The following is a 14,192-nucleotide window of genomic DNA, read 5'->3' on the forward strand; positions in this document are numbered from 1 at the left end:
TCCATGGAAGCAATGGCAGTGGCTTAAGTGTAAGTAAACAATTGTGAAGCACTTAAGAGTCCCATAGACGCATCCCATTTTTCTCATAAACGCAGCTGCAAGTTGCTGAAATGAAAATTGACTTTTGTTGTCATGTCCGGAGTGAGACAGAGGGCGGGGCTGCAGCCTGCTGCTCATGCTGTCTTCCGCACTGCGCCCCACTGTAGCGGAGAACGCCTCCCTAGGATGCCTCTTAAACACACAGCTTTAGTCCAATGCATCACTGTGGCCCATATCAACTTTTTCATGGGAACTGGGCAATATCTAACAGGGAATACCACTCCTGGAATGTAACAAGGATTGACAACTCAAACACAGTTGATGACAGTCAAGTTCAGTGAGTAGAACTCACATTTCAGCATTGAGAAAGTTGCTAGCCAGGCTGACCTTGCAGAGTGGAGAAAGAAGGAGATATGATAACAAAAAATCAAAATCCACAATGGAATCCAGCCTATCAAAACGACTGCATTAAACAAGAGGCAAGGAAAAGTCTGATTTTAAAAAAAAAGGTATTTGACTTTCTGAACTGATTTGAGAAAATTCCCTAGATGACAGAGTGTGTTAAGTTTTGCCAGGATGTCTCTGCAAAATCCACTTCCTCAGATAGACTTGCTTGTATTCAAAAGTAAAACTTAAGAGTCCATCCTGATATTGTAAGCAAAGTCACAGATTCTATCTTCAAGGTCATGTTGCTTGTATAGCAAAGACCACCAATGTTACGCCATCAAAGTCGAATTTGAGGATGAGCCCAAGGACAAGCTTCTTATTGACTGAAGAGAAATAGTCAGCCTAGCTGATACCATGCTAATTTCATCCCTCAGGGGTGAAGGGAGAAAAGAATCATAACAAGAGCAGAATTATGGGTTTTATACTGCAAATGCCATGGAGCCCCAAATGCCAGCCAGGTCCACAGCTTCCTGAAGAAGGATCAGCCCACACCACCATTGCCTACACAGGCAAGCTGTGCTTTGTATCATGGGATCCCTGACATCCTAATCTAATGGAATGAGTAAAAGGCAGCTACTGGCTGGCCTCCAACCATTCAGTCTTCCATCAGGAGACACAAAGAAAGTAATTCAGAGTGTAGAGTGGCCCTAGAGCCAAAAGAAATACAAAAGGGAGGCAGGAAACAGAAGCCGTGAGCCAGCAGAAGCCCTGAGAGAAGACAAGTGAGCATCTTAGCCTAGAGCAGGAGAGCTTGTGGAAAAGGAAATTCACAGATCAAGAAGGACAGACATCACTTAGCTTGTAGTAGTAGAACTGTTCTCATTCTGAAGACGTAGTTAAAATTCTTTGAATCCATTATTGGAAAAAAAATATTGCTCTGATGTCGAGCATCTTTTCATATGTTTGTTAGCCATCTGTATGTCTTCATTGGAGAAATGTCTATTTAGTTCTTTGGCCCATTTTTTGATTGGGTCGTTTATTTTTCTGGAATTGAGCTGCAGGAGTTGCTTGTATATTTTTGAGATTAGTTGTTTGTCAGTTGCTTCATTTGCTATTATTTTCTCCCATTCTGAAGGCTGTCTTTTCACCTTGCTTAGAGTTTCCTTTGCTGTGCAGAAGCTTTTAAGTTTAATTAGGTCCCATTTGTTTATTTTTGCTTTTATTTCCAATATTCTGGGAGGTGGGTCATAGAGGATCCTGCCGTGATTTATGTCAGAGTTTTATAGTTTCTGGTCTTACGTTTAGATCTTTAATCCATTTTGAGTTTATTTTTGTGTATGGTGTTAGAAAGTGTTCTAGTTTCATTCTTTTACAAGTGGTTGACCACTTTTCCCAGCACCACTTGTTAAAGAGATTGTCTTTAATCCATTGTATATTCTTGCCTCCTTTGTGTGAAACAGCAAAAGAGACACTGATGTATAGAACAGTCTTTTGGACTCTGTGGGAGAGGGAGAGGGTGGGATGACTTGGGAGAATGACATTGAAACGTGTATAATATCATATATGAAATGAATCTCCAGTCCAGGTTCGATGCATGATACTGGTTGCTTGGGGCTGGTGCACTGGGATGACCCAGAGGGATGGTACAGGGAGGGAGGCGGGTTCGGGTGGGGAACACGTGCATACCTGTGGCGGATTCATGTTGATGTATGGCAAAACCAATACAATATTGTAAAGTAATTAACCTCCAATTAAAATAAATAAATTTATATTTTAAAAAAACATTGCTCTGTAGAATACACTATTTAGGACAACTTTAGCTATTGTAACACATAAAATCCCAAGTAAATACATTCCATTGACTTAATAAAATTTCATTGACTTAAAAAAAAGTACAGAGGAAAGCAGAAGTGAGAAAGAGGAGTGGTGGACAACGAGGTGTCCATCTGGACAGAGTCAGGCTGTGTCTCCGGAGAAGGCGATGGCACCCCACTCCAGTACTCTTGCCTGGAAAATCCCGTGGATGGAGGAGCCTGGTGGGCTGCAGTCCATGGGGTCGCTAAGAGTCGGACATGACTGAGCAACTTCCCTTTCACTTTTCACTTTCATGCATTGGAGAAGGAAATGGCAACCCACTCCAGTGTTCTTGCCTGGAGAATCCCAGGGACGGGGAGCCTGACGGCCTGCTGTCTGTGGGGTCGCACAGAGTCGGACACGACTGAAGCGACGTAGCAGCAGCAGCAGCAGCAGCAGGCTGTGTCTCTGGAACAGAGACCACCATGAAGCCTGTGTGCTGGGCTCTCCCATGCTTTCCCCTTTCTTTGTTAATCCTCCTAACAAACCTCCACCTCCGGAGGGAAATTGAGTGTGTCTCTAACGTGTAACCTGAGCAAGCTTAATTTAACATACAATGTCTAGTGCAGCTTTCATGTTATTAATAGTTCCCTTTAACCACTGCACTTAAAATAGAAAAACCCAGACTCGTTAGCATGACCTGCAAGGCCCTCCACAATCTGGGCTGGCGCCCACCCCTCCCACCTCAACTCATGCTTGTCACCCCAGCATCCCAGCCTATTTACTATTCAAGTAGTCATCCACCTACTTCATTCACCTTTACATGCCCAGTACCCGGAACAGTGTCTGGAGGTAGAAATATATGAAGTAGGTCTTCAAAAAGCTTATATTTTTTACAGCTTCTAACGAAAGTATCTCCAAACCTATGTGGATTTCATTTATGGGACAAGAGAACTACTCTGAAAATTAATTTTTCTGAGAGCCCTTATTATTGAACTGAAATAACATCCCATGGAATTGTACACTGTTAGATGAGCCTGCCAGGGATGCGGGTGGCTCAGGCTTCTGTATTAACTAAACCTGGAGAAAACACAGACGAGAGAGGCTCAGCCTTCCCCACAGTAAGCGGCTCCTTCACTGAAGAAAGGGTTGTACGTGCTTAGTTGCTTAGTCATGCCGGACTCTTTGCAACTCTATGGACTGTAGCCTACCAGGCTCCTGTGTCTATGGGATTTTCTAGCAAAGAATACTGGAGTGGGTGGCCATTCCCTTCTCCAGGGGATCTTCCCTACCTGGGGATGGAACCCACCTCTCCTGCATCTCCTGCATTGGAGGCAGATTCTTTATCTGCTGGGAGAAAGGGCTACTTTGGTAAATAAGACCCCTCTCCCTGTTCCACAGCTCTCTCAGTTTGTACATACAAAAATGCATAAGAAAACCCTAGAAAGCTGGATATTTCCCCACCTTCAAAATTACTCTGCTCCTCGATTCACGTACCATAGCCCTGACATTATTTCTGTGACCTTTAAAATAGCAGATGTTATCAGCACTGACGGCAGCTTATTTAACGTGGGAGGCTTCAGCACCTCAAACTCCCCCGTGTTTCCTCCAGTGTCTACGTCCTGGTTACCATCTGGGTGGTTAGTTTCCGACTCCATTCTTTCTCAAGGAAACAGTGAGGAGTAAACATGAGAGCATTTAGACTCAAACCCCCACACAGGCAGTAACTGCTTCTTTGCCTTCATAGCCCCTGAACACCAAGGTAAAGGGGCCACAGTGTTCTCAGAAGTGCTGTTTAGTGCTTGAGCCATGCCCAGCTGACAAGCACAGAACCCTGGCCGAGTTTCCACACGTGTGGTCAGCTACCACCCTCCGTGACTGGGGCTTGCTACCTGCAGACTCCTTGCCCCACTTCAGGGGTACAGAAGAAAAATTTCCGCCATTGAGCCTGGGACTCTGTATTTCATCAAGCTCCCCAGGCGACACATGCACAGGAAACTCTGAGAATCATATTAAGGAAGCATCCCTTGCTGATCCACAAATTGCTCCAGGGAGAGTTACTGTTAAAATGAAAGACAGGATTGAAAGGCCCTTAGAAGAGAAAAGGGGCTTCCCTGGTGGCTCAGATGGTAAAGAAGCTGCCTGCAATGCAGGAGACCCAGTTCTATCCCTGGGTCAGGAAGATCCCCTGGAGTAGGAAATGACAACCCACTCCAGTATTCTTGCCCAGAGAATTCCATGGACAGAGGAGCCTGGCGGGCTACAATCCACGGATTGCAAAAAATTGAACACAACTGAATAACTAAGACACACGCAGAAGAGAAAAAGTAAGGAAGATTGAGGAGAGAAGACCAAAAGGCAAGGAGAGAGAAGAACTGGAAGGAAGCAGGGAAAGAGTGGGAGAGATGAACACAGAGAATCAAATCTACTAATCCTAGCAGTTCTGTAAGGCTCCCCCCTCTCCTCCATTCCTTTCTGGCAGAGTCTGCAGGGTAATTTAAGGAGAACTGCTGGTTGTGGCATCTAGACATTGACCCCTAAACTGTTCTAGCTAGGGTCTGCCCAGAGCTGACATTCTTGGACAATCTCTGCTGGGGTTAAAACCCCAAGTTCAAAACTTCTAGAGTTGTTAGAGACAGTGTTCATTGCTCGGTCATGTCCAACTCTTTGTGACCCCACGGACTATAGCCCGCCAGGCTCCTCTGTCCATGGAATTCTCGACGCAAGAATACTGGAGTGGGTAGCCATTCCCTTTTCCAGGGGATCTTCCCAACCCAGGGGTCTAACCCAGGCATCCTGCATTGCAGGCAGATTCTTTACAGTCTGAGCCACCAGGGAAGTCTTGGACTGCAAAGTCAGGACCTAATCAATCCAGTGGTTGACTGAACCATCTATCTACCCCTAAACCAGCACAAGAAGCAGCAGACGATGAATGATAGCAGATCCAATTCAGGATCACCACTGTACTTGCCATATAAATATAATTTCCTGTCTCCCTTCTTCCTCCCTCTCCCAACCCAGTTGCACCCTGGGCATAAGCACTTCCTCTCTCCTCATATATTTCTATTTGCACACATGGCACAGGATGACAGCCTATTGATAGTGTTTCATATTACAGACTCACAGACCTAGGAAACGCTATAGCTGGCAGCAGGCGACCACCGAATGTCCGTCATTACTTTACTATCATCAGCACTCACCTGAGTGGTCTTTGTTGATCCTGCTTTGCGTTTGCTTTTAGCCAAGCAGCCCCAAACCAGGCCTTTTACTTAGAATTCTCGCTTATTGCTTTTTGAGAACAAAACTGCTGCTCTTTCTTTCTGCTAAACCCCACTTGAGGAGGTGTTGAGATCTGCTCAGAGGCAGGAGGGAACTAGAGCCACTGATTTAATAAAAGCAACTGAGGATCACCACTGGGTCCAAATTCCACTTAACTGAGGACATTTACATCTGATCTGTGACGATGTAGAATAACATGGACTTACGTGGTTTGATCACTCCCGTCTAAATGATGTCAGAAAAAAAGTGCCGTTTGGGTGAATTAAGTCTAACACTCAGCAGCACACGTGGCTATTAATAAAGGTTAGCTCACAAATGCTGCTGCCACTGGCCACAAATTCTAAGTGATTCTCTTGCAAAAGAGAACGGAGGTATTTTTACCTTTCGGTGGTGGTTTGCTTGTTTGCTTTGCTTTCTTGATCCGTACAAAAAAATATTCAGTTATTATGAACAATCAAGAACAAAATGTAAATTCAGGGTTATCACACCACAAAACTACATCTGGATTTTGAATCACTTCTAACGTGTCCTGTTTTATAAACCTGCCATAAGTACACAGATAGAACACTTATTTATAAATGATGCCATAATCTCAAAATGTTTGTCAAGCGTTCAGACACGTTGTTTTCAGTTAGTTTACTTAAAAATATGCAACTTCATCCCAACACTTAATCAGGTAACAAAGGCTAGAGGTGGGACAGAAACATCCAGAAAATTATTTCTCCCAAGGACAATCACAAACGCGGGTACATGGTTGATTAACATCTGGATCAACTTAAGGGTGTTTGCAAACCAGCAGGAAATAAATTTTGGGAGAACACCACAGACTTGAGGATGGTTGCTTTAGTATTTAATAATAAATGATTTCCAGTTGATAGAAAAATATTGAAATGTGACTTATATATATGAGGCTGATTCAAATTTGATAAGCATGTCCCCAAAGGAAATTACTGGGTTTATTAAAATCCTCGGAGGGTTGAATTGAATTAAAATAGTCTTATCCTATAGCCCTTGCTCAAGGTGGAGTAACTGCCCTCCAGTCCACATGGTTGGTGATCATAGAAGGGCAAAAGAGCAAATTGTTGTGTATGCAACTTGAAATTTTGCCTCAGTGTGCTCTGCTTTTAGTGGAGTCAGTCCACATGATCCAGGCAATCATAGAAGAAGGTCAATAATAAAGAGCAGGGCCGTTCTTAGTCTGAAGTTAAAAATGGCTATGAACTGCCAAGATACCCTGCGCAAGCCATCGTCAACAAAGTACATGTCACTGCCTTGCTGGTAAAACGTGATGTGTTGATGACTGTTATATTACATCTAAAATCACATTTACGAGTAATAGAAAAGTTCAGTTAAGAGTTCTGCCTTGCGTCTCCTGGTACACTGATACAATGTTGTGTGATATTACCAATTTTCGCTTCAGACGTGTTCACACACAGCAGTGAAGGCTTCACAAGAATCTGCACATTTGATCCATGGTGAAATCGCGCCATTTTCATAGCAAATCAGCTTTTCCTTGGCAGCAAAATGATAGGTACTTTTTCACCTAGAGAAATGCCCTTCTTTTAAGGAATCTGGAAAAAAATAAAACTAGTTCTATGTCTCTGGGGATTGTAATCCAGTTTTTATAAGAAGAGGCCCAGCAGGTAAAAATCCTACTGGCCCACTTTGTGACCGGGAGCATATTCCTTAACCCTTCTCGTTCGACAAAAGGAAAGGTGGAATCGGGGCACATGCAATCCTTCTTTAATATTTATCACAAAGGTGTCCTGGAATGCCTTCACGTCTCTAACAGCGCACAACACACAGAGAAGAGGTCTGCAAAAGGGCAAATTGTTGTGGATGCAACTTGAAATTTTGCCTCAATGTGCTCTGCTTTTAGTAGTGTCAGAGGCAGCAGGAATTTATTCATGCAACCTGACTGATTTGCAGACTGGGAGTAAATGCTAGGCCTTTTGCAACGATTACCAAGAGCCCCCTTCAGTAGAAATGATCTACTGCCTTCCTGAACCACATTCCAGTGGTGGCTTGAGGAGCGAGCCCAGCTGAGCCATTCTGTACACTTCTGGCCAGGCTGCGATTTATACTCAGATGGAGATGCCAAAGGCTTTCAGAGGAAGAAAGAAGAGCATTTCTCTGGAAAATTTTTTACCAGAACTAGAAACCAAACTCTGGTCTGTCACTAATATTTTTCTTAGAAAATAATTCTTTCTTCACAGCAGAGAGAAATTAAAAGGTAAGTTATCTTCCTGTAGTATTGTTACATATGATTGCTAAGGATCTCCCTTGACCCCTTAAGAAAAATCCTCACATGATTTTTTCCTTCAAGTGGTACATATATCCTTTCCCTAAGTTTCGGTATTCAGGACACAGTCCACGGCTTTTGGTTACTGAGCTTACGTCATAAATGATGCAGCTTCACTCTGTGAATAACATCTAACTGCGCTCATGAGGAGTCCTATTACCACAGGCCAAACTGAGGGGAAGTGGGAAGAGGAAAAAGCAATTCATGTGGGGTTTGGTGGCCACCAGCCATTTCATTTTCATTTAACAAATGTAGGATTTTAACATGGAACCTTGAAAAATAAAGTGGCTGAGCCAGAAAAATGTCAGTTTGACTCAAATTTAGCATTAGGTAGTCAAAGAGTCTTTGTTACTATCAAATTGTGTATATATATATATAATTTATATATGTAATATAAAATTATTTTTATATATAGTACATAAACTACTTGACCCTACTAAATATAACTATATATATATACACACACTACAATTATCAGTCTATTTTATTATCAAATTATATATAAGAATAATAAAATATTTTGTTGTTGTTGTTTAGTCACTACATCATGTCTGATTCTTTGTGACCCCATGGACTGTATCCTGCCAGGCTCCTCTGTCCATGGGATTTCTCAGGGAGGAATATTAGAATGGGTTGTCATTTCCTTCTCCAGGGAATCTTCCAGATGCAGGAATCGAACCCACATCTCCTGCAATGAGAGGCAGTTCCTCTACCCTTGAGCCACCAGGGAAGCCCAATGTAAAATGAATAATATAAAATTATTTATATATATATATAGTACATATACTACTCTTGATCCTACTAAATTTAAATACATATGTAAATATATATACACACACTACAATTGTCAGTCTATTTTATTATCAAATTATATATAAGAAGAAAAAAGTACATATATAATAATATATGCTATTTGATCCCACAAAACTATTTTTCAGTAATAACAAATATTTTCCTTTTTCTTTTCCTGGGAGAAAATACACCTAAGATAGTTTACTGTCATTGCTTTGCTGAGTTTTGCTGCCTTTCTAAGAACAGATTTGAGGCATCAAATGTCACTGTGTAAAATGGAAAGGGTATAATGTTTAAAGGAGATGGTATAAAATTAAGAATGATGACTAGTCATCATATCACATCCTAGCAAACACGTAAGTATGCCCACACACCTATCCCAGGGAAACACACCACAAACTAGGAGGGCTCCGCTAGGAATTCAGTGTGTGAAGGTACCAGGGAAGGCAGCATTGTGGATGGTGACAGCACGATGTCTGTGGCTTGAGGGCCCTGCTGCCTGCAGATTCGGGCATAATTTGCTCTGATCTCCACCAGTTGCTTTAACTCTGTTAAAAAAATTATTTTGAGAGACAAGTCAATGTATTTATAGCAAATAATTAAAAGTTCAGGATGATGAAAAACTCGAAGATCCTTCAGAAACCCTCGACTCCCACACCAGACTCTCTCATTACACACTTGACTTGCTTATCACATCAGATATGTGTTAACATTCTTTGGATTTCTACAGAATGGCAGTTGCTAGAGAGGGCTTCCTTCCAAGCTTTTTATAAAGCCTGAATTGGAAGCTAACCTAGAAGTGGTCTAAAAATTGAGCCCACTGAAAAGATGGTAAACACAGCATTGAGAACCGTGTTCAGAGTTGAAGACAAATGGCATAAAGCGCTCTTTTAATTTTGTTAGGGGTTTGTGTGAAAGACACCATTCTAACAGTGTCTGATTTGTTTTGCCAAAACAAATCCATTTTTCGAAGACCAAATGTGATTCTTTGGTGACTTTCACATGCTGAATGTTTTTACATTATAGTACACAAAATAAGTTCTTATTAGGCGTTTAGTTTTGAAAGTCCCAAGCTGCCTTATTTTCTACTACATACTTAAGTCAGTAGGTCACAGAAAAATTATGAACAGCATGAATCATTAAACGTCCCTTCACAAGACTCTATATATATATGTATATATATGCTAGTAGCATTTCTCTCTCTTTTTTAAAGCATTCTGAGTGTTTAGATTTCTACCAAATGATTATTTCTCATTTAATTATTTCAGGAAAAACAATAAAATGGCAGTTCATATAATAAAATAACTTTCTAATAGCAACTAAGTTAGAGTCTCTGCTATCAGTTAGATTTTCTAGAACATATACCACCCAGTGAAAAGATCTTAGACAACTGGGGGAAACACTAACACTTTCACCATTAAAGGAATATGAGGATCCATTTTAAGAGGAGAAGAAACAGCTCTTTCACATCATAGTAATCCATGTGGTTAAAGAATTGAAGATGCAAAAATGAATGTCTATATAGCCTTGTCAAAGGTCTACAGAACAAGGAATAAAATGGCAGGAAGAATAATGTTTGCATTTTCAGTTTTCTTTTTGCAGTTTTTATGGGTAACAAGCTTGCTTCTGGGAAGGTAGCCTACATTTCTCTCTGTGTTTTTGGATACCTCTCTGGCTAGAAGGCAATGGCACCCCACTCCAGTACTCTTGCCTGGAAAATCCCATGGACGGAGGAGCCTGGTGGGCTGCAGTCCATGGGGTCACTAGGAGTCGGAGACGACTGAGCGACTTCACTTTCACTTTTCACTTTCATGCATTGGAGAAGGAAATGGCAACCCACTCCAGTGTTCTTGCCTGGAGGATCCCAGGGACAGGGCAGCCTGGTGGGCTGCCATCTCTGGGGTCGCAGAGTCGGACACGACTGAAGCGACTTAGCAGCAGCAGGAGCAGCTGGCTAGGTTGCCTGTTATTTATCTGAAAGGCCCAGTGAATACAGTGGGGCCAGGAGGGTGAGGTCCAAGCAACAGAAGGCCACCCCAAGAGTACGAAAGATTAAGCATAAATAACGAAAGGAGTAGGAAGGTACCTTCTATCACACCACTTACTATTCAATTACTTCAAGTGTGTTCATATACTTAACTAGATCCAAAACTCTTTCAGGGAAGGAAACCTGGCTTACACTTCTTTTATTGGCTATGGAATACAGAAAGCTGTCAATTAGTACTTCCTGTTAAGAACAACATCACTGGTTCATTCTAAGTAATTCTTCTAAATAATTACATAGTGAGGGTCACCAAGAACTGGGGTGAGGTGTTATGGTGAATGATGGGGACAAATACAAAGAATATAAAGATTAATGCCCTTCTTTGATGTAGGATGGTGCTGGGGGAATCTGTGTGGTATCCTCAGAATAGTGTTAGGTATCCCAATAAATCCTTGTCTCCCTGCATTTTAGTTTTCATTCCCATATTTTTTCCCTTTCTAGGCTAAGTGTAAAGATAGGATTGCAACTGTTTTAAAATTTTTTTGGTTTATATATCTTATATATTACATAAGTCCGTCTAGTCAAGGCTATGGTTTTTCCAATGGTCATGTATGAATGTGAGAGTTGGACTGTGAAGAAAGCTGAGCGCTGAAGAATTGATGCTTTTGAACTGCAGTGTTGGAGAAGACTCTTGAGAATCCCATGGACTGCAAGGAGGTCCAACCAGTCCATTCTAAAGGAGATAAGTCCTGGGTGTTCATTGGAAGGACTGATGCTAAAGCTGAAACTCCAATACTTTAGTCACCTCATGTGAAGAGTTGATTCATTGGAAAAGACCCTGATGCTGGAAGGGATTTGGTGCAGGAGGAAAAGGGGACGACAGAGGATGAGATGGCTGGATGGCATCACCGTCTCGATGGACATCAGTTTGAGTAGATCCCGGGAGTTGGTGATGGACAGGGAGGCCTGGCGTGCTGCGGTTGCAAAGAGTCGGACATGACTGAGCGACTGAACTGAACTGAACTGAATAATAATTTTATGGTGGCTTTTAGAAGAGATAAACTAACATTAGTTATTTTTAAAATCCCAGGTAATTCATTTCTAATTTTTTTTTTCCCACATCAAGTGGCATGTGAGATCCTAGTTCCCTGGACCAAGGATTGAACCTGTGACCCCTGCAGTGGAAGCACAGAGTCTTAACCACTGGACTGCTATGGATGTCTCCTGAATCTTCTGATTTCTTTTAAAATGTTATCAATGTTTTTCAGGATATCCTGAAAATTCTGTCTTTGTTAATGTAGACCTACCCCAGAAAGGGGTTTTAAATTCCTCAGGATAAGTAGGATGAAAGACAAGAATTGGTTTAATACCAAATGTTATGTTCTCTTCCATTTCTAACATTTATCAAAAAAATTATTGAAAGACAGACAAGATAATAAACAAGCATATATTTACTTATTAGTAAACAAAATAAATCTGTAAAGTGTATTTGTTTTTTAAAGAAGCATTAAGTTTTAAATAACTTGCAAAGTAGGAAATCAAGGATGCCTGACTTTCCGCAGGGTGCATGCTAAAAAATGAATACCTTCAAAGAAGGCCTTTTAGAATTTCTACAACTAAAGCCCCTTGGATAAAACTCAAGACTAACAGAACTTTCGTTGAATGCTTTAGATTAAACAGTGTCAACAGTGAGCTTCCAGCAAATAAACACATGGAATTTAACTTTAATAATATGGCATACAAAAGTGTGGAGTAGGATAGTCATTAAAAATCATCATGATGGGATATAAAATTCAGTAAAAAAAAAAAAAAAAAAAAAAAAGCTCTTTGAAGAAACAAGTGAATGCTTTAATTCTTCAAAAACATGATGGAAAAGAAATCATCACTCATACCTTGCTGAGTTCTAAAGCTACGCCCTGTAGACACACAGATAACCATGTCTCGCTCTATGTCATCCCAGGAGTGAATTGGCTCTCCGTCGGGGGTGTACAGTGCTCTGGCCGGGTGGGCCAGCTTGAGACGAGAGGAGCAGTCATTCAGCAGCTGAAACACAAAGAGACACATGCTGGGTGGGTGTGGGGTGTCACAGCATGTTTAAGTATTAAAGAAGCAACTCCTTGAAGAGAACTATTATCATGATATAAGTATTCATTTTATTTATAATTGCTAGAAAGAGGTGTACTGTGTAGCAAAGGGAACTCTACTCAATACTCTGTAATGACCTATATGGGAAAAGAATCTTAAAAAAAAAGAAAGAGTGGATATATGTATATGTCCTGATTTACTTTGCTGTATACCTGAAACTAACACCACATTGTAAATCAGCTTTACTCTGATAAAAATTTAAAAAGAAAAGAAAGAGGAATAGAAGGAGATGAGAAGGGTTTACAAATGTTCCTTAATGCGGTTAGACAGTGAGGAACTTCAGTGCTTTTCAGTAGACTCGTCCTTCTTGTTCTCTTCAGTTCAGTTCAGTTGCTCAGTCGTGTCTGACTCTTTGCGATCCCGTGAACCACAGCACGCCAGGCCTCCCTGTCCATCACCAACTCCTAGAGTTTAATCAAACTCATGTCCATTGAGTCGGTGATGCCATCCAACCATCTCACCCTCTGTCGTCCCCTTCTCCTCCTGCCTTCGATCTTTCCCAGCATCAGGGTCTTTTCAAATGAGTCAGTTCTTTGCATGAGGTGACCAAAGTATTGGAGTTTCAGCTTCAACATCAGTCCTTTCAACGAAAACTCAGGACTGATCTCCTTTAGGATGGACTGGTTGGATCTTCTTGCAGTCCAAGGGACTCTCAAAAGTCTTCTCCAACACAACAGTTCAAAAGCATCAATTCTTCAGCACTCAGCTTTCTTTATAGTTCAACTCTCACATCCATACATGACCACTGGAAAAACCATAGCCTTGACTAGATGGACCTTTGTTGACAAAGTAATGTCTCTGCTTTTTAATGTGCTGTCTAGGTTGGCCATAACTTTCCTTCCAAGGAGTAAGCATCTTTTAATTTCATGGCTGCAGTCACCATCTTCAGTGATTTTGGAGCCCCCCAAAATAAAGTCTGCCACTGTTTCCACTGTTTCCCCATCTATTTGCAATGAAGTGATGGGACTGGATGCCATGATCTTAGTTTTTTGAATGTTGAGCTTTAAGCCAACTTTTTCACTCTCCTCTTTTACTTTCATCAAGAGGCTCTTTAGTTCTTAGCTTTCTGCCATCAGGGTGGTGTCATCTGCATATCTAAGATTATTGATATTTGTCCCAGCAATCTTGATTCCAGCTTGTGCTTCATCCAGCCCAGCGTTTCTCATGACGTACTCTGCATATAAGTTACATTGTTCTCTATTTTTCCATACAGAAGAGACTCCTTGCTGTTCAAGAAATGGCTCAGTGTGAAAGATCTTGACTTGAAGAATCTAGATTTGTGAGAATAGCTCAAATTTTTTTTTTTTTTTCCAATGAGCAAGGTGCTAGAAGGACAAAAGCATTGACCTGGTTCTGGCCTTTGTCTGACCTCAAACAAGTCAGGCAATGTGCCCATGAAAGAGTCTCTTCAACTATAAAATCAAAGTTTTAGTCTAATACCTCTTGGATTCTATGATTCTATTATCATCA

The 14,192-nt window shown here is 41.3% G+C and overlaps 1 protein-coding gene across 5 annotated transcripts in view; it reads right to left on the reverse strand.

Moving 5' to 3' along the window:
• Window positions 1-8,640: 8,640 nt before the first annotated feature.
• Window positions 8,641-14,192, reverse strand: part of DCDC1 (doublecortin domain containing 1) — a 477,553-nt gene continuing 472,001 nt past the window's right edge. For all 5 annotated transcript variants that reach the window (XM_070767614.1, XM_070767612.1, XM_070767611.1 and 2 more), the window contains 2 exons: window positions 12,470-12,620; window positions 8,641-9,141 (listed from right to left, as the gene is read on the reverse strand). In XM_070767614.1, the coding sequence (XP_070623715.1) occupies window positions 8,993-9,141; window positions 12,470-12,620 (300 nt within the window). In that variant the 3' untranslated portion in view covers window positions 8,641-8,992. The remainder of the gene's footprint in view (window positions 9,142-12,469; window positions 12,621-14,192) is intronic.

Source organism: Bos indicus, chromosome 15 (genome assembly GCF_029378745.1).
Source record: "Bos indicus isolate NIAB-ARS_2022 breed Sahiwal x Tharparkar chromosome 15, NIAB-ARS_B.indTharparkar_mat_pri_1.0, whole genome shotgun sequence".
Classification (NCBI taxonomy): Eukaryota; Metazoa; Chordata; class Mammalia; order Artiodactyla; family Bovidae; genus Bos; species Bos indicus.